Here is a 24500-nt window from a genome sequence, read left to right on the forward strand (position 1 = left end):
GAGTCCTGTTTCATAATCTCCTGTTTTTTTTCTTAAAATTTTTATAGTGATTATGGTGAGGGGGGGCAATGCTTAGATTGCTATGATGTTTTTGAGGATTTTAGACATACTATTTTGGTCTTTTTTAAAAATATTGCTCTGCTGTTTCCATTTTCTGAGAATGACTTCCTCCTTTGTAGGCAGATTTTTGTTTGTTTTTTAGATTATTTTCTTTGTGTGCTTTGAAGTTATTTTATCTTTTTAGTAAACTCATCTCAAGTGGGATTTCCCCTCCTCCTTAATTTTTGTCTGTCTTTCTGTACTCACTCTCCCTCTTTAGTGGCTCTGCATTTTGCCTCTTACTGGTCCCCTCAGGTCCCCAGTTCAGAAATAGGGCCTGTACAGGAGGTTTGGGTCTGCGCCCTGTGAGGTGCAGGTGCTGAGCCAGGTTGGGGCTTGGACAAGTTCAGAATTGCACCATGATCTCTGTTCTGTCCTACTTCACTCTCCACTGGTGAACCACTGCTTGTTATGACTTTTCTCAACCTCTGCTCTTGGGCAGGGGAACCCCATTGCTACCCATGTTTTGCTCTGCAAGCTTGGGTTTTGTCCCCTGCCACTTATGGGACACTTTCTGTCTAGTCCCACCACAACTGAGCTTCTGTCTATCCCTCTTCTGTCCTTGTCTGGAACTCAGTAGGCTGATCACGTTAGTCCTCACTCAGTTGCATGTTTCTAGTCTATTTCTAATCCACAACTATGGTAATTTTATTTTATTTTTGATCATGGTCATATCTTTTATAAAATAAATTTTTATTAGACTCTTTACCTTAGGTTCACAGCAAAATGGCGTGGAAAGGACAGAGATTTCCCACTTACCCCCTGTCCCCACATATACACAGACTCTGCCATTCTGGAAAAGCAGGCTGCTTCTTAAACTTCTTATTCAAGTACATTGAATTCAAATTGCCAAACACTCTCCCAGGTGTCAATTGATCTATTTTGAAAGAAGTGCTAGTACTTTTCTGGCACCTACTTACCAGGCCTTTAATAGAAAAAAAGCAAGTAAAACTGTTTTTCTCACATTTGGTTTCAAAACAATATTGAATAAGAGAACTACATTAATTATGATGGTATTTAACAAGAAGTATTTAACAAATTTTCTACTGAGTTTATAAACTGGAAATCATATTATCATTAATGCATAATCTACAATTAGAACATTTTATGCCAAGCAACCAGAAAAGCTATAATTTGTAAACCAATAAAGTCATTGTGCAATAGAAATAATACCATTAAGGAACAAAACCATTAAGGGACAAAAGCTTTTTTTTAATGTACAAAATATACCTAAGGGTTTAAGAAACTCTTAAGGTACAGCCTATGCACTTCTTAACCAGATATCAGTTCATTTTTAGGACTAAAGTGGAAGTGTAATTAACATATTAGAGAACTATAGAAAAATAGAGGTAAGAAAGAATGGCACTGGTTTTAGGTATTTCATCTAATTTATAATCATCATAAAGAGTGCTTCACCAAGGAAAGAATCCTTGCTTTGCTCAGATGGGCTCTTTAATTCTCACTACTTGTGTGTGTCACCTGACCATCTCTAGCACTGCCCCCTCAGGTTGCTCTGCTACTATCATTAATAGAGAAATCATACCTGCATAGATATCTAGCTTTGGGGCTGGCAATGCAATCTGCCCCTGGTTTTTACTGCAGACTTGGCTAAGACCTTTTTCTTCACTGCTTCTCCTGTTCAAAGGAAGGCCTATGCTGACTTGACTGGCTGTCAGAGGATCTTTCTAAGATCTGTAACATAAGAGTAGGTTATTTTAAAATGTCCGGGTAAAATTAGAACCTTTAATTTTCATTGCACCGTTTGACTAAATCTATAGCATGTGATAACGAGGGGGGAAACAAAACCTGCACTAAAAGTGTTCAAAATGAAGTTTGTTTAAAAATGAAACTAAATACAGTTTCTCCACCACTATGGGTAAATATGTTTAAAAATGTAAATTGTTGAATTTTTATATTGGTAATGTATTTTTGAAAATTCAAAATAATAATGATCAATTTGTGGCCATGCCTTTGAGTGATTAAAATAATTTTGTTTCCACCTTATTACATTCTATGTTCTTGACATTGCCTCCACCGAAATTAATGCACTTCTAAGTGCATTCTGAAATAGTAGAGGTTGTTGGATGGTATAAAAAATGGGAAATACAACTCTATAAAGAAATGACATCATCTTAACTATAAGTGACTTAAATGTTATTCTTGTACCTGCAGGTTTTAAATCCATTTTATGTGTTCCAAGCCTTTACATTGACTCTGTGGATGTCTCAAGGTTACATAGAATACTCTGTCGCCATCATCATCCTGTCTGTTATCTCCATTGTCTTAACTGTGTATGATTTGCGACAGGTAAGAACTGAATTCACAGTTGGATTCTATTTACTTTCTGGCTACATGAGAAGCAAAGTACATGAAATTTGCATAGACAGCAAGAACTTGCTTTGTTAAACATATGCCAAAACAAAGAAAAAAGCAAGGACTTACTAAGTGTAAGATATCAGGAGGAGGGCTTCAGGAATACTAGGTAGGTTGAAATGACTTTGGAAACTCTGATTTTCGGCTAACGGCTACATTGAACACTATATTTAGAAGAACTTTGATGCAGTGTCTGAATATTATGGGACAGAATGCTGTGACGGATTAATGATGCCAGCCATGGTTTTAGAAAGAATGATTGGCAGCATCCTAGCTGTGTGTTTTAATAAAGATTGCTTCAAGTCTGTAGTGACAGAAACCCAACTTGAGCTAAATTAAGCAACTCACTTAAGCCATTTTAGGGTTGTTTGTATTTAGGTAGATCCAGGTACACTATGCAAATAATGAATAGGAATCTGTTTCTCTTTATCTCTTCACCCTGCCTTACCAGAATGCTACTCAAAGTATGGTGTGTGGACTGGGGCTAGTCTGCAAACTATTTGTTATTTGTGTGTGAGTCAACAAGTACTACCGAACTCAAGAGTAGGCATTTACGAACTTTTTATAATACTTTGACATTGTCCTAACCCTCAAGCATGTGGTCATTTTTCTATAAATCATGGCTTAAGAAACAATGTTTTACAATATGTGGTCTTTACACCCAGACAGAGACGCTCCATACAGTGGCAAAGATGGCCACAGCAGCTTCAGGTATATCTCCCTTCGGGACTCATGATGTCAGTTGAAGAGAGGGAAATCCCTACTTATGCCATGTCCATATTCCCCGAAAGTCCCTGGTTGGGACAGTTGAAAAAGCCACATGCTTTCATCTGCCTCCAAACCCTTTTTCTTTGAGCTCTTTTAATTCAGGATTTCAATGTGTCCTTCATGCTGTAAAACATGCTATTTTCCTTTGTGACTAAATGTTCTCCCAAGGTGGACTCCAATTTAATCTTCACTAGGAGCTTTATCTTTTCCATGCAAGCACATTCTTAATCAGAACATGGTTTTTAAGAGCTTCACACTTCCCTTACGCCTGAAGCCCCTCATAGGCTGTCCTGCTAATTCCTAGATCCCTGAGTAATGCAAACCCTTCTCATTGGTGATGGTAAGTTCACAGTTTATGACCTCTCCCTCTCCCTTACCATCTCTGTGTACCTTATAACCATTTAAAATCTTCCTTTTTAAAAAGTCAGTCTTATAAATGACATAACAACATATTTTGAAATAGGATTAGCTGACTATTACCTACTAGAGCAGTGGTTCTTAGCCTTCCTAATGCCACAACCCTTTAATACAGTTCCTCATGTTGTGGTGACCCCCAATTTCATTATTACAAATTGAACATAATTAAACCATAGTGATTAATCACAAAAACAAGATGTAATTATATATGTGTTTTCTGATAGTCTTAGGCAAACCCTGTGAAAGGGTCATTCAACCCCCAAAGGTGTCAATACACACAGGTTGAGAACCGCTGTACTAGAGGTTCAGTGCATGAAATTCATGCATGGGGGAGGAAGAGGAGGAGGGGTCCCTCAGCCCGACCTGCACCCTCTCCAATCCAGGACCCCTCAGGGGATGTCCAATTGCCTCTTGCAATCTGGCTCCTAACCACTCACCTGCCTGCCTGATCACCCTTAACCCCTCTGCTTGCCTAATTGCCCCTAACTGCTCCCCCTCTGGCCTGATCTCCCCTAACCATTTCTGCCTTGCCTGCACCCAGGACCCAGGATTCCCTCCTCCAGCTGGTCACAGGCACTAGGACCTGGGCTTCCCTCCCTCTGGCCGGCCACAGGTACCCTGGACCCAGGCTGGCTTTGCCTGGGCTGGCCAGAGCAGCAAGGGACTGTGGGGCATGCGGCTTGTCCCTCTCCCGGGCTGCAGCCTGGCTGGTCCCCATTCCTCTCTCCCAGAGTTGAGTGTATGAGCTGTTATGGCATGATGGCGTGAGGGCATGATGACCATTTGCATATTAGCTCTTTATTATATAGGATAATTCCACAGCTCCTCCAAGTGTCAGATTTCTATAGCATCTTTCTAGAAAATGTTTTACTCCTTTGTGTAGAATTCATCAAACTGAATCATGGAGCAACCCCGAAGGAATATCTAAATGTATTTGTTGTATATTTTCAAAAGCCTGACAGTAGAATAAGCTTTTTAGACATGATGAGCAATGATACTTGTGTCACCTTGTTAACTCTGTTGAACTGTTGAAACTATCCAGTCTCAAACTTCAGTCTTCATCTAGAGAGGAGGAAACTAAGATACAGGGAGCTTGATCCAGATCATAAAGTGGGTTGGTGACAGGCTGAGCTCCTGGCTTTTTACAAAATGCAATTCTACTGCATATACATTATTTCCTTAGCACAAAACCCTTTCCGAAGTAGCACCGTAGCCGGCGATGATGTTAAACATCACCATAGGAGAATGAATTCTAGCTGTCAGCAGAATAAACTCTGGCCAAGTCTTAGTGAGGCAGATGTGGAGGCATTGGAACATGCCTAATGGAAAGAGACCTTATTCCTACTCTGTTTCAGTCACTCAACACATATTAGGTCTAATATTGCCTTTTTTAAAATATATTTTTTATTGATTTTTTTTTTTTACAGAGAGGAAGAGAGAAGGATAGACAGTTAGAAACATCAGTGGGAGTGAAACATTGATCAGCTGCCTCCTACACACCTCCTACTAGGGAATTGCCCTCAACCAAGGTACATGCCCTTGACTGGAGTTGAACCTGGGGCCCTTCAGTCCACAGGCCAATGCTCTATCCACCAAGCCAAACCGGTTAGGGCTAATATTGGCTTTTTATTTGGTGTTCAGTACTACACATTTTGAGTTATTAAGTGTTTGATGAGAAGTAAGAGAAAAGCAATATGTATTAAAGAATTAGAAAACAGGACATAAAAATGAAAGGTTAAATGAATGGAGCTACTTTAAGCTAGAAAGTGAGGATTAGAAGAGCTTTGCTTTGATTGTTTGTTTTTGTTTATTTCCTTTTTTGAATGAGTAACTGAGTGTTTTCCTTCATGAACTAATTTAAATCACAAAAATATTAACAGTGACCAGTAACCTCCCTTTGATGGTTACAAATCCTTTCTGTCTGGCTATCAAGTCAGGGGCAGAAAGACTGTCCTGGTAAAAACTCTGAGCATTTGGGCAAAAGCATGAAAACACATACTAGAACAATAAAAGGCCGGATACGTTCTGCTCAGCCACACTAGGGAATTAGAGTGTTTCAAGCTTTTACTTTTGTCATTTGGTAAAGGTATGAAATGTGAAGCCTCCAAATCAAATGTCTAGTTACTGGTTTTTGAGAAATCTTTGTTTTAGTAGAATATCTAATTTGATACCTGCAAGTCACTCATGTGCTTTCTGGCTTAAGTCAAACATTAGTGAGTACAGTTCTCGCAGTGTGCTTCATTCTGCTGGGAAGACACCTGCATTCCACAAACAGAACAGATAATCACCAACCATCTCAGGATCCTGAGAAAAAATACAGAATACTCTGAGGACTTTTAGCAGGGAGATCAGTGTTTCTTAGTGGTTAGAGCACCATCCTGCCCAAGGAAGGGTCACGGGTTTGATTCCTAGTAAAGGCTTGTACCTAGGCTGCAGGTTCGATCCCTGGCCTCGGCTTAGGATTTGTGAGACTGAATGATGAAGTCTCTCTCTCCTACCTCTCCCCTTCTTCCATTCTCTCTAAAAATTAAAGAGAAAAAATATCCTCTGTGAGGATTAACAGAATATAAAAAGAACCTCCCCCTTACTATTTGTGTTACTTGACACTATTTGTTACTTGAAACTTTAATAATCTGCTTCCTCATCTATAAGATGAATGTGTGTGTGTGTGTGTGTGTGTGTGTGTGTGTGTAATAATGTGTGTGAAGAACTTATGTTCCCATACACTGTGGGCACTGAACACATGTTGTTAGTTCTTGTTATCACTGCTGTTGCTGTTGCTACTTTTATTATTATTTCTGGGGTGGAGAAGTAAGTGATGGGAAGATGGGAGGGGGCACAGAGATTGAAGGGAGGAGCCCTATACTTAACTTGAACAAGGAAGCAGTATACACAGGGCTTCCAATGACCAGTGACTCATTCATCTTGTGACTCTAGGGACTCTCTTCTCCTTCCCGGGATCACTTTTCTCAGCGGTAAAGGGTGGAGGTGAAACTTTGTTTTATTAGGTCCCACTTCTTTAGGACTCATTTCGCCACAGCCATCAATAAGGAATGCAAAAAAAAAAAAAAGCCAAAAAAAAACCACCCCAAAAAACTTTAAAACAATAACAAACTTTCTGGTCCCTGGAGACCTGGGAACATTTGAGCAAAAGCATGAAAATACATGCTTTACCTTTTTAAATTACCTTAATCCAGACTCCAAGTTAAGAAATTTAGAAATGTATGTGTAAGTTAGGGGAAGGGTTGTAGAAAGAAAAAAATGTGTTGCAGATTTGAGTCAACTTGAGTCAACTCCTGTAGGATCTTGTTAGATGTTGGACTAGCTATCCAAATAAACTATTCACTCAGGTTGTGTGCACATAATAGAAATCCACTTAAATTACCTTAATCACAAAAGGGATCTAAAGTATAAATATGCATCATAGCTCATGGAACCCAAGGACATAAAGTACAGAGGACTTTACCACAGGCTGAACCCAAGAATTTGGTTACTCCCTCCGGCCTCTTAGTCTCTGACAGAGATGGGAGGAAGTGCACATGTTTTGGGGAAAGTGCTCCACCTTCACTCCTCCTCTCTGAAGACTGGGTGCACCTGAGCTGTGGCAGCCTGCACCTAGCTTGTTCCATGTGACTCTATCCCTTCACTGCCACAGTTAGTTGGTACCAGGAGCACTTGACCCACTGGAATCCAATCCATCAACAGGAGTGATGCTAACATGTCTTTTTGCCTGAGATCTTAAAATAAGGGCTTACAGCTGCTGCTCATCTGCATTAGAAACATCATCTGAGAAATGATGTAAAGCCAGGACCAGGGTGGCCACACTTGATGCCTGTGTATGGACAAGCAGAGAAAAAACTTCAGCAGAGAAAGAGAGTGAGAGAATGAACCAAATATGCAATGAGACACAGAGGCGAGCAATGAACAGTCCAGCGGAGACAGAAAGAGTAACCTGCTCCTTATGGCATTTCCTGTTCCTATTCAGAGCCCTTGGAAGACTTGGCTGCACTTCCTACCTTAGGTTCATAAGACATCCCTGCAGCCTCAAAAATTTTCCTCTTCTGCCTAAACCAGATTTAAAAATTACTTACAATCAATGAGTCCCAAGTAAAGGATCTGTTATGTTCCCTAGAATGTTTTCACATATTTCTCTTGACTTAGATACTGTTTTTGTCCTATACATTTCCCATCTATGTGTTTATGACAAACTTCAGTCTCTCTTTTTTTAAAAAAATATATGTTATTGATTTTTCACAGAGAGGAAAGGAAAGGAACAGAGAGTTAGAAATATCGATGAGAGAGAAACATCAATCAGCTGCCTCCTACACACCCCCACCCAGGATGTGCCCGCAACCAAGGTACATGCCCTTGGCCAGAATCGAACCTGGGACCTTTCAGTCCGCAGGCCCATGCTCTATCCACCGAGCCAAACCTATTAGGGCTTCAGTCTCTCTTTTAAAATCCTTTTACAATGTTCATTTCTTCATTTGGAACTCAGGTGTACCTTTCTTTAAGGAAACCAAAAAGAAATTTAGAAATGTATGCGTAAGGTAGGGGAAGGGTTGTAGAAAGAAAAAAAAATAGGTTTGATTCTCTACTCTAGAAACCCATGTTTCAGTGAGGGAATTACTCAAGATTACCTAAGTTCTTGACCTATTAAATAAAAATATCCAGGGTATTAACAGGAATCTGCACTTTTTAACTGTTTCCTAACAAGTGATTATTATGCATTCTAAAGGCATAAGAGCTGGTGTTTTAGGGGAATCTCCCAAAGGACAAATTAAAGCACTAAGATCTCAAATCTATCTATCTATCTATCTATCTAGCTAGCTAGCTAGCTATCTATTATCTATCTATCTATCATCATCATCACCTATATATTTGTTATCAGTTTAACATATTTCTTCACTCTTTTTACTCGATAAAATATGCTGAAGTCTATGGAGATTAATTTATGTATTAATTTGTTTTACTAAAGAAGGGTCATACTATGGATATCAATCTGGAAGTTGCATTTTTCACTTTACAATATGTAAAATGACCATCCACCAAGGAAGCAAATATTTCTAGATCATGTTTAAAAATAATGATATGATATTTCATGGTACCATCCCATAATTTACTCAACCATTCTCTTATCTATGAAAAATAATGAATTTCCTCTCCAATTTTTTCACCACAAATATTTTGAATTAAACATAACTAGAATATAGTTGATCCTTACACATTAGTGTTTACATTTTTTAAAGCAAAGCAACCAAAAGCCCAATTTGCTAAATGAAAAAAATATCTATATTTTGGGTACTAATAGATACTGATGTTGCTTATTCCAAATTAAACAATTTATTATTCTATCAGCAGCATATGAGAGTATTCATTTCCCCAGATCTTCACTAACATTTGATATTATATGTGGATATTTAAAATTTTTTAATCTAATATGTGTTTTAAAAATTGTTTCATTAATGTTTTAGTTTATAGTTCTCTGAATACTAGTGAAAAGAGATACATTTTTCTTTGTCTGATAAAGATTTGTATTTTTTCTATTTACTGCCTCTTTATATTTATCATATATGTGGAAAAGTTTTATTTTTTAGTCTATTTTTCTTTTCTTGACTTTTGTTGGTTATTTAAAATGTGTCTAATGAAATATATTTTTCTTTTCTTTATGGTTTCCGGTTTTCCTGTTCTGCTTCTAAGCATGTTCTCTTCTGAAATTATGTATTCTCTTTTTTCTATTTATAATTTTTAAAATATTTATTTTAAAATCCTTAAGGGAATTTAAACATTCAGGTTCTACATTTTAACAGAATTCCTAAATGCTTTTACTCAAAACAGTGACTAATATGGGAACTTCAGATTTGATGGCAGTAATGCAAGATTTCTTTAAAAAGACATTAATCCTATTAGCAGTTGGTATTTGTTACTAGAAGCTTATCTGACCCAACCTGTAAGGCATCTTGTAACACTATACAAAATGGACCAGTTTCCTGAGACTGTATCTTTGCAGCTTAAATCATAAATCCTTAATAGTCAATATCTGTTTAGCACTTTATAGTTTGCAATGGTCTCCTGCATCCATAATGAATGTGCTTATGCGGGGCACGGCAAATAAAATGATACACATACCACTGTTATACCTCCCACCACCTGAGAGGAGGGACAGGGGATTCAGAGAGGTGAACTGATTTGCTCATGCCGTAGACCTTAGTCCAGATTTCCAGATTCCAAGTTAAGAACAACACACCATTCCACTGACTGGACAAAATTTCAAAGAGATCTATGAGTTTCACTGGGATAGTAAATGACTGAATATATATATATATATATATATATTAACAAAAAGCAGATTCAGGGAATGATGTTGGTAGGAATGAAAGAAGGTGCGTCTACTGCCATCCCCTATCATGCTGAACAAATATAGGCCTTTAAAAGTTGAAAGAGGGGGTATTTACAGGAGTCTTCCTGCATCTACTTTCGCCCTAAATCATGCCACACAGAGAAAGCATACTTTGTCAAAGCAAGAAACACACTGTCAGTCCCTTTCTAACATTTGGTGCAGGTTTGAGTGCAAACCTCAGCACTCAACTGTATTTCTATTGGACTGTATTGCATACTCCACTGCCGGCTCCATGGGTGGCTGCTAGAAATAGTGCTGAGAGTGCCTGGCCCATACTGCTTCATTCATGACTGAGCTGGGCTTAAGAGATACCTGATTTAATGCCCTCATTACTTATCTCTGGAGGAAATCCAGCCACAGCAAACACAAGGACGATGCATAGCAACAGATGCCGAATAATAACAGTATGCAAATAGTCTTGGAAACGGATTCTGGTCCAACTGAACAGGGACTAGAGAGCCAGAGGGGGCCTAATGAAAATCAGGCAGCGAGCTTCAAATCATGGCAAGCATCACAGCACTTGCTTTCTCCTAGCTGGTTGGTTGTCATAGAAACCTGTGTTTGTAGAGTTTCTGAGCACATTAGCTCAAAGAGGATGCTTACATTATCCTATCCCAGGGTTGCTGGGGCAGTAGAATAATTCAGTTCTATTAAATAAATATTTGCTGAGGGCCTACTATGTGAGAGACTTCAGGGGATACACAGGTGAATGTGTGGTCCCCTCTTTGAACTGCCTGACTCGCAGGGGAGGCCTGACAAGAAGACAGATGGCTATAATGGAATGTGATTAGCACACTAACACAGGTGGGAACACAGAGAGAAGAACAATTAATTCTTCTTGGGGGATGTTGGGGACTTACGGAGTGGAGGTGACATTTGAGCAGGGGTTTATGTGAAGAATTAGAAAGAGTTTGCTAGTAGAAAACTGTGATGAACATTCTAGGGAATAGCTTGAGCAAAGCCATGGAAGCTTGGCAGGTTACGAAGAATGCTAAGTCTCATATACAAATCCAACTTTATGCCATAATGAGTTTTGAGAATTACAGTCAAGAATTCTTAATGCATTCTTCACCACTTCCAAATGTGTTGATTAGCATCCTCTTAAGCTAGGTTGAAGTTATCATAGCATTGACTAAAAGGGTTTGCTAAGCAAGAAAATAACAAAGTTTATCATGAAGGATATTTATCTTCTTAAAGAAAAAGAGCTATTTTAAAGCACTTTAGGAAAACATATTCATCAACATAAAAGGCTTTTGAGTTAGATAAACCTGGGTTAGATTGTCAATCTTAATACTTAGTAAGTAAATGATTGTGGACAAGTTACTTGCACATTTTCAAATCCTCCTTTTTTTGTTGTTTTTGTTTTGTTATATGTACACTAGAGGCCCAGTGCACAAAAATTTGTGCACTTGATTGGGGGGGGAATCCCTCAGCTCTCAGCTCGGCCAATGCCCTCTTGCAGTCTGGGTCCCCTCGGGGGGATGTTCACCTGCTGGTTTAGGCCCACTCCCTGGGGGATCAGGCCTAACCTGGCAGTCAGACATCCCTCTGGCAGCCCGGCAGCCCTCAGGGGATGTCCACTTGCCAGTGGGGACCAGGCCTAAGCTGCAGTCAGACATCCTTAGTGCTGCTGAGGAGGGGGGAGAGGTTCCTGCCACCACCGCTGTGCTGGCAGCCATCAGTCTGGCTTATGGCTGACCAGAGCTCCCCCTGTGGGAGTGCACTGACCACCAGGGGACATTTCCTGCATTGAGTGTCTGTCCCCTGGTGGTCAGTGTGTGTCATAGTGACCAGTCATTCCCAATCGTTCTGCTGTTAGGGTCAATTTGCATATTACCCTTTTATTATAAAGGATAGAGGCCTGGTGCACCAGTGGGGGCCAATTAGTTTGCCCTGAAGGATGTCCCGGATCAGGGTGGGGGTCCCGCTGGGGTGCCTGGCCAGCCTGGGTGAGGGGATGATGGCTGTTTGCAGGCTGGTCAAGCCCCCCAGTGAGGACCCTCAACCTGTGCGGGTGTGGCCAGCCTGGGTGAGGGGCTGAGCGGTTAATTTGCATATTACTTTTTTATTAGATATGATTGGAGATAAAATTTTCATTATAGAATTACTTAAAAAAATTTTTAAATCAAGTACCATATTCCAAGTGCTTGGAACATTGTTAGTCACAAAGCAGTTACATAACATTTTAAACTGTTTAAAAAAATAATAATAATTTCAGTCACTTAGATACTTTTGGTATTCCTTTTATGAAGCCTTGGAGGTTTTGAATAAATCTCTGGTATATAAAATTAATCAGTATAATGCCATTTTAGAGCTTGAAAGTGGTCCAAGTCAATGTCATTTGTTTACAGAGGAGACAAATAACTTAAAAGATGACATTTCTGATATACAGGTACATAGCTGGTAGTGGGGAAGCCTGATCCACAAATGGGGATTCCAGATGGAATCCAGTGTTCTTGCCACAGAACCGCTGCTGACTTTCTCACCATTACCCATCATTAAAGCGGATGTCCCAACAGGCAAGCCTCAGGAAGTCAAGTTAGGGAAATGAATATGTGCCTGACAGTAATATAATTTCTTCCACTCAATTGGTCCAAATGATTGAAGTTTAGCTTTTCACGCAAAACTGAAGTAAATAATAAATTGTTCTATATAAATATTAACACAGAATTCATTATGTTCTCTCAAGAGGAAAGTTGCATAATTGTGTGCAATGCTTGTCTTAGCTTGGTGACACTTGTAATGTCAAAAATCATCCACAGAACAGATAAAAATAATATACTCTAACATCTAAAAGGAAAGGGTTTGTATTTGAGTTAGCTTAAGCTGTGTGTAAGTACTGTTGACACTATTTAGACCTCTTCTACTTATTGGTATCTAAGTAACTAACACCGATACAGAGATGGGCAGTGCCTTCCAGGGATGCCCCAGCTGGGGCAGCATCCCACTCCCTCCAGCTGACAGTGCCCCCTACAGTGGGTGTGGGAAACTATGTGGACAGCATAGCAGTCTCACCTCTGCCTCCCTGTCTCCTGAGTTATCCTAAGAGATACTGCCTCCACTTCTCTGGACTGCTTCGCACAGGGTCATATCTCAGTTATTCCACCTCAAGCAAATTCTTCCACCTGAAGTACTCAGACAAACAACTTCTTATTAATCATTAACACTCTTTGAGCTCTTGCACAATAGTCAATACTATCCAAAGGAATAATTAAGGTAACAATGAACTAAAACAACCCTATAGAATAGATACCCAGTATAATTATCTCCACTTTCAGATGAAGAAAACAAAGTTAAGTAAGCTAAATAACGTATAAGTGACAGCATCGGGATCTGAGTCTTTGCTCAGAATTAGTTTGGCTATGACAGCAGCCTCGGCATTTACTGTATTGAGAAGATGTTGGTTTCCTTATATGTTTTCCTTGTGGACTAATATTGAAACGTTGACTCTCAATTGGTAGCAATCAGTTAAGCTGCACAACCTTGTGGAGGATCACAACAAAGTCCAGGTCACAATCACTGTAAAAGGCAAAGGTAAGTGAAATGGCTTCTGCTATTGTTAGCATGATAATATTTCAGGGTGGAATCGGTCTCATTTATTATTATTAGCCCATGAGAAAAAGGCTTTTCTGACTGAACCCAGGACTGGGGCTAAAGTGAGGCAAACAAGGCATCTAAGATGCAAAATTTAAGAAGGCAAGATCATACAAATGCTGACCTCTACCTGCATGGCTCATCCTCATCCCAGCCCAGATTAAACCGTTCTTACCCCATGTATGGGTTGCTTCAGATTTCCTCTACCCTCCATATCTCAGTTATTTAAATATTACTGGATAAGCCTTCCTATGGCTTTTTAATTTTCCTAACTAACTATTCCAATAGACCCTGCATCAGACAGTTTGATCTGTCATCCAGAACACAAGCCTGAATGAAGCTTGTGGATGGCTGGCTGGACACTGGCATTGGCTCTGGACTCAGCCTGGGGAGCGGGAGGTGGCCGTGGCTGTCTGTGAGGAATGAGGAGCTGTGTCTGGGGCAGCAGAAGCTGTCTGCAAGGTTTACACTCGTTCCCATTCAAAGGAAGGAGTGTGCCGCAGGGGGTCAGGAACTCAGCCAAAGAGGGTAAGCAGCAGCAAAGAGGCAGTCTTTTCTGTTGACCAATGTCCTTGAATGACTTCTCTGGGCAGAGCACTGTCCCAGGGACTAGGATCAGGCTGAGGTCTTGTTGCTGAGCTGGCCCTTTGCTATGGCCCAGGAATCAATTCCCTCGTCCCGGTTCCTGGGAATCTGTGATTGAGTGGAAAGGGGCTGGGGCAGGTGAGCACCCTGGGTAGTTCTTGCCAACAGGCTGACATGAGTTTGCAGTCCCTTTCATTTTTAAGTAAGAACAGGAGAAGGTCAGCTAGTCATGGAAACTCTGCTCTTGTGTAGGTGAGCAGGAGCTGGAATCCCGCCTCTTGGTTCCTGGAGATGCCCTCATTCTACCAGGAAAATGCTCATTGCCATGCGATGCTATTCTGATTGACGGGAGCTGTGTGGTGAACGAAGGCATGCTCACAGGTAGGCAGCTATCATGGAGCTTCTTTTTCCTGTCCAACAACTAGGCCAAGTGTTAGCAAAGCAGACCAGTGTATACACACTGCCTTATACCAGGCCCATGCTAAGCAGTGATGGAGGGGTGAGGGAGACACAGTATATGCAAATAGTAAACATTTAACAATAAAAGAATCAAGCCATGAGAAATACAAAACTAGAAGAAAAAAAACACCTAATACAACATGTGATTAATTAATTGCCTGATGGGTGGCGTGAATAGGATGAGTTGGGTTCGGAGGAGGGTGGGGTCACTACACTGTTTGATGCACAATCTCTTCATAAATATGAGAATGGTTTTTATTTTTATCCAAACAAAACACAACCCAAAACTACCAAATCTCACAACTGGCAGGGCGCAAAGATTTTATCCAGCCCTGCTCTCTGTAGATGGAAATCTGAATCCCAGGTGTCACTGGAAGGAGACTGAGTTGTACCTTTGGGGAAAGGCAGTGTAATGGTTCTGTTCTTTAAACATGTGTTTATTTGTTTATTTTTTTAAGAGAGCAGAAGGGAGAGGAAGAGAGAGATGGAAACACCAATGATAGAAACATCATCCATTGGCTGCCTCCTATATGCCCCATACTGGGGATTGAGCACACAACCCAGGCATGTGTCCTGACTGGGAATAGAACCAGTAAACTCTTGGTACATGGGATGATGCTCAATCCACTGGGCAACACCGGCCAGCAATAGTTCTGTACTTTAGAATCATATTTCTAGATGATCTCACTGAACAGAAAGCCAGTTTTCTAGTTATGATTTAAACTGTCCTTGTTCTCATTTGTATTTTGTAAAGTCCACTTGAATTTGTGTAATTAGTAAAGCTCTATTTGCAAAATATTTTTTAGGCAAACACACAGAGAGAGAGAGAGAGAGAGAGACCTAATGAGAGAAGAAGAGATTCTACAGCAGCACAGAAATAGAAACTATTTGTCTTTTGTGCTTACAAATTGTTGCATTTTTCTGTTTCCAAATTGCTAAAGACATGAAAACATACACACACGCACACACACACACACACACACACACACACACACTTTTTAACATCACCTAAATGTAAAGGGAGTCATTATCTATTCCTAAATTGTTTAACACAAGCTGGTTTCAAATTAAAAATGAGTCTGCTTAATTTAAAATTGAGAGAAGAAAATGTGGTAAACACAAATATATTCAATTTAATTGCAAAATAACCCTTTAATCTGCTGAAATCTAACTTTCTTATAATGACAGTGATGAGGTTTGCATGTTAATCATATCCTTCATCCGGGATGTTGCCATAGTACCCACTGTGCAAACCTTAAGCCCAAGAACTGTCCTCCTCACTCAAAGGCAGTGACTGTCACATTTCCCAGCAGCCTGCCCATGAGGAATGGCTTCCCTCATTGGTGACAGAGCCTGGTTGTGAAAAAACAAGGTAGGGTGGGAAGCAGTATTTACTCGCCTGAGTCTGACTCGGTGTGGAGTTCTCGCCTGGATTCTGAGGAAAACTCAGAGAGTTCCAGAGAAGTAGAAATGGTAAACAAAACTCTCCTTCAATAAATGTGCAAAATTGACCTAAAGTCACCTTAAATAGTAAGTGACTTTTCCTAGGGTCTGTTTCTAAAAAAATAAAGTCACCAGCATTAATATCTATATAACTTAAGTACTGATACAAGTAAATTTCAGAGACAGACACATAAAACAGAAATATTGCTTTCTCATTCATTGCTTCAAAAAGAGCTAAGTACCACCATGCTCTAAATACTTGATCACACAGCCTACATAGCTCTTTCCACTCATGTACATATTTGTGGAAAGGATGCTGATTGAACAAACAGATTAGGGTTAACTTCCTGAAAGTGAAAATGTATTCCTAGAACATTGCTCCACAAATGTGACTCAGGTAGTTTCCCCCATTTGCAAAATAGACCTTTACATATGTAGAAGTCTTTATTTTATGTAAGAACAGCAAATACTCCTAGCATCTTCATACATTTTACAAATAACTTTTACATATCACTTCACTGTGGCGTAAAACAAATTGACTAGGAACTATTATAATACCCAATTTACAGATGAGGAAATTGAAATGAAAAGATACTAGGGCTGCTCAGCTAGCAAGCGAGAGAATTAGAATTGGAAAAGGAATTGGCATTTGTTCTCAGTCAGAAGGGGCCATAGGAGTGAGGAGGAGGATTCTAAGGTGAGCAAAGTTGCTGCTGTGATTTTTTTGTGATTGCCTCATCTCCTTTTTCCCTCAGCTGGGTATTCCCATCCATAGCACATGCCTGTTGTAAGATCTCCCTCCTCATCATCTCCTTAGCCTCATCCTATTGCATTAAGCTCAACTAAGCAGGAAGCTTCACTTTATTTTATAGCTACATGTAATTATTATTTTGGTTCCAAATTCTGCCTCCCTTGGAAGTATGCATTGTGAAGTACCTGGTATAAATCAAACAGTTACCCCCATGAATTTGAGGTCCTTCAGATCCTAGTCTGGCTGCTGATGTTGTGCAAGGCATTGAGGAAGGGGATCTAGTCTAGGGAAGCCCATCCTTTCTGGTGCCCCCACTTCACTCTGGGCTTGGGAAATGTCTCAGGCTTATCTACCTGGAAAAGGAAGCAGATCCAGGTGCCTTTGGCTCTTGGTTTCCACAATCCAAGTTTCCTTTGGATTTTCTTTCAGCTGCCTTTCCAGGGATTTTTATTTAGCTAGCAGAGTAGTAGGAGAAAGGGGAAAGCTTTGTTCTTACTCTCTAAAATTTATGATCAAACTTATGAGTGACTTTTGAAACCAAAAAACTAGTTCTCTACTCCTCTGTCCTTTGTTTCCTGCCTCTTGAGACAATGGTGCCTTTTAAGATCTAGCTCCTCACAAAGCAGTCAAGAGGCAAAAGGGAATACCATGGGGGAAATCCTATCAACATTTTAAAAATTTCTCTTGGCAAAATAGCTGACTCTTCTTAGTTCTTATATGTATTAGACACTGTGCCAACATTTTACGTGTGTTATTTCATTCAATCCACAGCTATATAACGGTGGGAGGACCTAAGGCTTAGAGAGAGTGAGTAATTTGCTTAAGGTCACAAGGCTTAGAGGTGGTGGTGCTGATATTTAAGTTTCTTTGTGTATTTGTTCATTCATTCATTTCACAAAGGTTTTAGTAGCCCTTACTATGGAGCAAACACTCTACCAGATGCTGGGGATACAGCAGGGAGCAAGGCAGATAAGATTTCGGCCCTCCTGGAGCTGACATTATAGTGGGAGATAGAAAATATGAAAATAGGTAAATGACATAAGTTTCCAACAGTTGAAAGTTTTATGAAGAAAATAAAACACTTAAACCCAGACATTTTGACCTCAGAACCTGTGCTTATAACTACTGCTTCCTCATTCTCTTAGGAATAATTGGGGTGGGAGGAGGGGAAGGAGGAGGAGTAGTCACTCTGCCACAATCTCCTTCCTTCTCCGTCAGAGAAGGAAGAACTACTGATTTATTTGAAATGCATGTGAGGGGAGTATGCATGATCCAAGTTAGACACAGCCGGGAGTGGGGCCAGAAGTTCCCACCCTGTAGCTGCTTGCTCATTCACTTACTTGCTCATTCATTCACTTACTCGCTCATTCATTCACTCACTCATTATTCACTCACTCGCAAACCCTCTCAGGTCCCTGGCACCAGGCCAGGCACTGAAGGTGAAGCAGGATAAGACAGAGCTATGTCCTCAAGATGTTAGTAATTCAGTGGGGCGAAGCAGACACATGAACGAGGCAGTTGTATGCACAGATGCAGTGTACTGGGTTCGGTGAAGGCTGTAACTAATGCCGACTTTGTTCTCTTGATAAAATGGGGCCTCGGGAGCCAGGCCACCCCAAGCCTTTAGGCCTGTGCCTAAGCCAGGAGTGGCCGGGGTCCCGGAACATGACAGAGGGTGCAGATCGGGCTGAGGGGTCTGGCCCCACCCCTCACCCTCACCCCCAAGTGCACAAATTTTTGTGCACCGTGCTACTAGTTCAGCTATATAAATATCTAAATATATAAAAGCCTAATATGCAAAGTGTCCCCTCAGGAGTTTGGCCAATTGGGAGTTTGATCACTCGCTATGATGTGCACTGACCACCAGTGGGCAGTGCAGAATAAAGGAAGGCCCTGACCCTACCCATGCATGAATTTTGTGCACTGGGCCTCTAGTTAATTATAAATTATGAATTAATATTCTGTGATCTAAAGACAGAGAAACATTTGTAATTCTCTAAGTATCTGCCTTTGCAAAGGTTGATTTAAAAACAATGTGACACAGCAATTTGGAGATTTGCCAAGAGATTATTTTTACAAAATCATTTAGAATGCAACTGATAAATCCACACAATGGAGAGATGTCATAATTGTTCTAAAGAAATGACTTAGGGGCAGTGCTTGGAATAGGGTTCATGGATCTTCCAAGTGGATGGACACATCCACTTGTAGCAGGGTGATGCACCCCAACTCTGGCACCAGGGGCCCTCCCAGCTTTTGCCCTATGTATCTCTTCATCTGATTGTTCTTCTCTATCCTTTAACATATCCTTTAATAAGCTGGTAAATGTAAGTGTTTGCCTGAGTTCTGTGAGCCACTTAGCAAATTAATCAACTCCAAGGAGAGGGGTAGTGGGAGCCGCAGGTTTATTGGTCAGAAGCACAGGTGACAACATAGATTTCCAATTGGCATCTGCAGTGAGGTGGGAGCAGTCCTGTGGGACTGAGCCCTCAACCTGTGGGATCTGATGCTATCTCTAAGTAGATAGTGTCAGAATTGAGGTAGATTGTAGGACAACCCGCAGGCATCACAAAATCGTTTCTTGTGGGGTCAGAAGTGTTGTGTGGTAGTAGTGTGAGAGTAAAGGATAAACATAGGAGGAAGGACTGGAGGGTTGTTGTTGTTGTTTTAACTCAGGAAGTCAAGGCAGATTGTGGTTGAGAACTTATTAATAAAAGAGATTTATTAGTCCCACTGTAGCCTCAGATCATCCAGAGAATGTGTTTGTACTCCAAAGAGCTAAACAATTCACAGCTTATCCATGGTTAATGCAACTACCATGAGTCAGACAGAGATTACTAGTGAAGTCAGTGGGACCTAGCTGCAAGAAGAGTTCCAGACTACTGGGTGAGGTGCATTCACAAGGAAAAAGCATTGGGACTCAGAGAATGATTCTATGAAAGAGTAGAGCAGAGTATGGGAAGAGGAAGAATTTGTTGTAAAACTGATTTAGCAAAAGAGTGGTACCATAAAGAAATAAGAAAGCCAAGAGGAAGTGTAAGGATGAAGATATTGATATGGACTTCAGATATGATGAGGTGGAGATGCTAGTGGGATGTCCAGGTTGGGATGGACAGCCCATGATTGGGCTAAAAGCCCAGGAGAGAGGTTACTTACTTGTCTGACTCCCTGGGCTTTAGGAGGGCAGGGTTTCTGTCTCTTTTGTTCATCATTATATGCCCAGCACTTAGAACAGTGCCTGGCACAGAGTAAGCACTTAAAAATAGTTGTTGAATGAATGCATAAATGGGCAGATGAATGGGTGAATGAGAGGCAAATAATAATAACTATGTACATGTTTTTTGCTCCTTTGTTGCCTAGAATAGTGTTGGGCTTAAAGAACACTTGGGGGAATGATTGTGATGATTCTTTTCACTAAAATGGCTGTTTGTAAAATTATAACTAGGTCAGATGTTGGAAATATAGGAAGAACTCAAATAAATATTTGAAATAGAATCAAGTGTTGCACATTTTGTATCCTGTATCCCTAAGAACAGTCACCTGACTCAAGGGATGAGCATTCAGACCCGATTAGCTGTGGTCTGTATACTTTCTTGAAACTGGCAAGCACCAGCTCTAAATAACTCGAGTTCACACAAAATCAACAAAATACAATCTTCTTTAGGAGAAAGTATACCCGTTACAAAGATGCCATTGCCCCACATGGAGAATACAATGCCCTGGAAATCCCACAGCTCAGAGGACTATCGGAAACATGTTCTTTTCTGTGGCACAGAAGTGATCCAGGTCAAGCCCACTGAGCAGGGGCCAGTAAGAGCAGTTGTTTTGCGAACAGGTGAGTCAATTCCACTTTTGTAAGTTTAGTCTGTGATTGAAGGTGGGGGAATTGGATTTGGGGGAATCCTGTTGTGATTATGAAGTTTGCCACTTTCCAGCAATAACAGCCACACTCATTTTCAATCCGCTCTTATTCTAAATTGCCACCATTTTTCCACCATTTTCAACTGAATGGTTCATTGCTAAAACCCTTGTAGATGATGAATCAAACACAGGGATAAAGTATATTTCCTCAAAGGCAAAAGCGTGTTCTTGGTTTTTCTTGTGTCCTTCGGCTTCTTGTCTTCTCTTCTCTCCACCCTCTCTGAGTGCCAAGAAAACAGTTTCAACCACTATCACTTGAGAGCATTTTTCTTTCAAAGAGTTGCTTGCTGGGCTATTAAGATCCCTGCTGGCTATCTCCACCTGGTTGCCCCATAGACACTTCAAAGTCAAGGCATTTAAATGTGATCTCGTTCTCCTCTAGCACTTCTTTCTGTTGACAACATCACCATCTGGTAGAGTCTTCAGATTTATCTTAACTCTTCACTTGCTCCAATACCAAATAGGGCACCACATCCTGTCCACTCCACAAACACGTCCTGAGCCCTGTCTCCCTCTCCTTCACCCCCATTGTGTACAGGCCTTCACCATATCCTGTCTAAACCATTACAACAGAAACATTTCTTAACTGCTGCTTTCAACTTTGCCTCAAATACTTTTCCTTATGTTTTGTTCAACCTTTCTCTAGCCTATTCCTCAATCTGTCACCAAGTCACATCTATAAAACATAACTTGAAATGACTTATGCACACCATGCTTAAAAACTTTTCAAGATATTAGAATTAGTCCCAATCTTTCACATGATATCACATGGCCAACACCTTCCATGATCTGTCCCAGCTCTGGTGTTCACCCCTGACCTGTATTTCTGCCACCTGACATAGTCACAGACCTAAAAGGCGCCTTGCACTTTACCTCTCTACTACTACCTGATTTTTTTTCAAATTAAAAAAAAAGTTTTGTTCAAACTATTCAGTGGGCAGGAGAACATCTCTTGGCCTGCTGACAAGCAGAAGCCAAGAAGGGTAGAGATCATGAAAACCACCTGATTTGAGCTTTTAAAGTGCTGAGGCAGTGGTTCTCAACCTTGGCTGCACATTAGAATCACCTGGGAATCTTGTTAAAATCCTGATTTCTGGACCTCATCCTCTGGAAATTCTGTTTCTTTGTTACTAATGATGAGGCTCAGAAATCAGAATTTTAACAAGATTCCCAGATGAATCTAATGTGCAGCCAAGGTTGAGAACCACTGCCCTAACTGGTTTGGCTCAGTGGATAGAGCGTTGGCCTGCGGACTGAAAGGTCTCAGATTTCTAATGTGCAGCCAAGGTTGAGAACCACTGTGCTAAGGTAACAGGTTACAGGAAACTTTGCCCCTTTTCTCCAAAGCCTGAAAAGCCATGTTTCAGGAGACCAGGTGTCCATTAAGTAGTGGGATTAAGGCATGTTTTATATTTATAATACTGACTCATATCTAGAATGTATAGTAGTCAACCTTAGATATTAATAACTTAGATATTAATGAGTATCTACTAAGTGCTATGCACTGAGGACTCTATAGAAAAAAAATCGTGAGGTATTCCTTGTCTTTAAGGAAGATTTATGGTGTGGTGAGGGACACAGATGGATTTATAGCTAACTCAAACAAAGAGCAGTGTAGATGTCTTTGACCAAGTGTTATAGGCATTCCAAAAAGCAGAGAGATTATTTTTGATATGAACTATAAAAGTAGGGCTCTGAAAACATTAATTCGATGAAGTGGCATTTTGAGCCACGTCTGATAGGAAGGCATTTAACCAATCATATCAGGGAGCTGAGAAGACATGTTAATTTACATCTGAGAAACACAAAGGAAGGAAAGCACAGGGGTCTTCTGGGACCAGTGAGCAATTGAGAGGTAAGTCTAGCAAGGAAGGGGTGGAACAGCTTTAAGGGGACCTCAAATGCCATGCCTAGTTATGTGAACTTTATTCTAAAAAGTGGGTGTTCTGGTCGGTTTTTGAGCTTAAAAATGACATGATCAGAGGCATATATATTTAAGAAGTTACTTGCCTTGTGCATTGTTTTTCTCTTAATTTTCTATTATTTTCAATACATATTTGGTCTAAAACTGCAATGTGAGCTACTGACACAGTGACTCGCAAAGAAAGAGAAACCAAGCAGGGCTTCGGGAATGCTACTCCTTGTGCCCAGCGAATTGTGAGGAGAATAAATGTAAATACACTGTTAGGTCACAGCAATGCTGTTTTCATTCCATAGTCAAATGACCCTCCTAACAAACCATTTTTGGTTTGGGGAAACTAAAGGGACCTTCCTCTGCCTGTAATTATCTTCATGCAGGTTACAATACAGCCAAAGGGGACTTGGTGAGATCCATCCTTTACCCCCGGCCTCTGAACTTCAAACTCTACAGTGATGCCTTCAAGTTCATAGTGTTCCTGGCCTGTGTTGGAGTTGTGGGTTTTTTCTATGCCCTTGGTGTGTATATGTATCACAGAGTAAGTACTGAGGGTAAGGGTTTTTAATAGTATAGTTTTCTCAAGGAGTTTGACTTACCACTGAGTCCTGTTATTCTGTGAATCAATGCTGTCCAACAGAGCTTGCTTAGATGATGAAAATATTGTATGCAGCATAGACACTGTCTAGTTTGGTAGCCCTTAACCATGCATGCTTATTCAGCACTTGAAATATGGCTAGTGTAACCGAGGCAGTGAATTTTCTATTTTATTTTATTTTCATTAATCAGCCATTTGTGGTTATTAAAAATTGTATTAGATGGTGCAGCTACAAAAAGTTGCTCCTTTCACCACTGAGATGGGGATAAGAAGTTACTGCATTGGTGATACCCAAGCCAAATAGCTTCAGAGAAAATACATATTTCTTAAGCCTGATGTGATGGGGAGGATTTCATTAATCAGATCAGAGAGCAGGAAGGCCATACTAATTTGAGTGAGCAAATATAAAGGAAGAAATGCACACGGGCCTTCTGGCACCAGCAAGCAATTAAGAGATTAAGTCTAGCAAGGTAGAAAGAGATCAGATTGAAGGAGATCCTGAATGTCATGCCTAGAAATATGGATTATTTGTGAGTGTTGACATATTTGAGGGTGTACTCTGTCCAGGAAATACTTAACATACCATGCAGGCAATGGTTGGCCCTGTGTTTTGTTAGGTTCTGAGATGAAATTCAATGTCTACTTTTACAGAGCTGCATGCTGCATGGATTCCCACTTCCTTTTAAGCTTCAGGGTGTCTGTTTCATTTGAATGTCTCCCTCTTCATAGTTGTGATAGCTGGAGAGGGAAAGGTTGTCACAATGATCTCTGAGGTCCTTTCTGGTCCTGAGAGTCTGATTCTCTTGTGAGCTCTGTCATCTTTTCTGTGAGACATCTGAGATCTTAACAGTGTAGGCTCAAAGGAAAGAAGAAAAAAATGTGAATAAACAAATTCAAACATGGGTATGAAACTGAGTGGAGGTGTCCTAGTTATAATGCCCCAACTGGTAGCATCAAGTACTTTCTCTGTGTGTGTTGGAAGGGGAGAGGGGTGAATATTATGGGCAGAGACACGGTCTTAAGAATACAATGCACCAACTGGTAGCATCAAATACATTCTCTGTGTGTGTTGGAGGGGGGAATATTATGGGCAGAGACACGGTCTTAAGAATAACTAGGCGATGTTCATGCTCTCATTAGATCCCTGATAGTCCTTTCACTCTGAAGTAAGACTCCA

General features: G+C 40.5%; 1 protein-coding gene across 1 annotated transcript in view; it reads left to right on the plus strand.

Moving 5' to 3' along the window:
* ATP13A5 (ATPase type 13A5) overlaps positions 1 to 24500 on the plus strand; it is a 102973-nt gene that overhangs the window by 20726 nt on the left and 57747 nt on the right. The window contains exons 7-11 of the mRNA XM_006762012.2: positions 2272 to 2406; positions 13519 to 13591; positions 14489 to 14617; positions 20554 to 20724; positions 23109 to 23266. Coding sequence (XP_006762075.1) covers positions 2272 to 2406; positions 13519 to 13591; positions 14489 to 14617; positions 20554 to 20724; positions 23109 to 23266 — 666 coding nt within the window. The remainder of the gene's footprint in view (positions 1 to 2271; positions 2407 to 13518; positions 13592 to 14488; positions 14618 to 20553; positions 20725 to 23108; positions 23267 to 24500) is intronic.

This window comes from Myotis davidii, unplaced genomic scaffold (assembly GCF_000327345.1).
Source record: "Myotis davidii unplaced genomic scaffold, ASM32734v1 scaffold557, whole genome shotgun sequence".
Taxonomy (NCBI): domain Eukaryota; kingdom Metazoa; phylum Chordata; class Mammalia; order Chiroptera; family Vespertilionidae; genus Myotis; species Myotis davidii.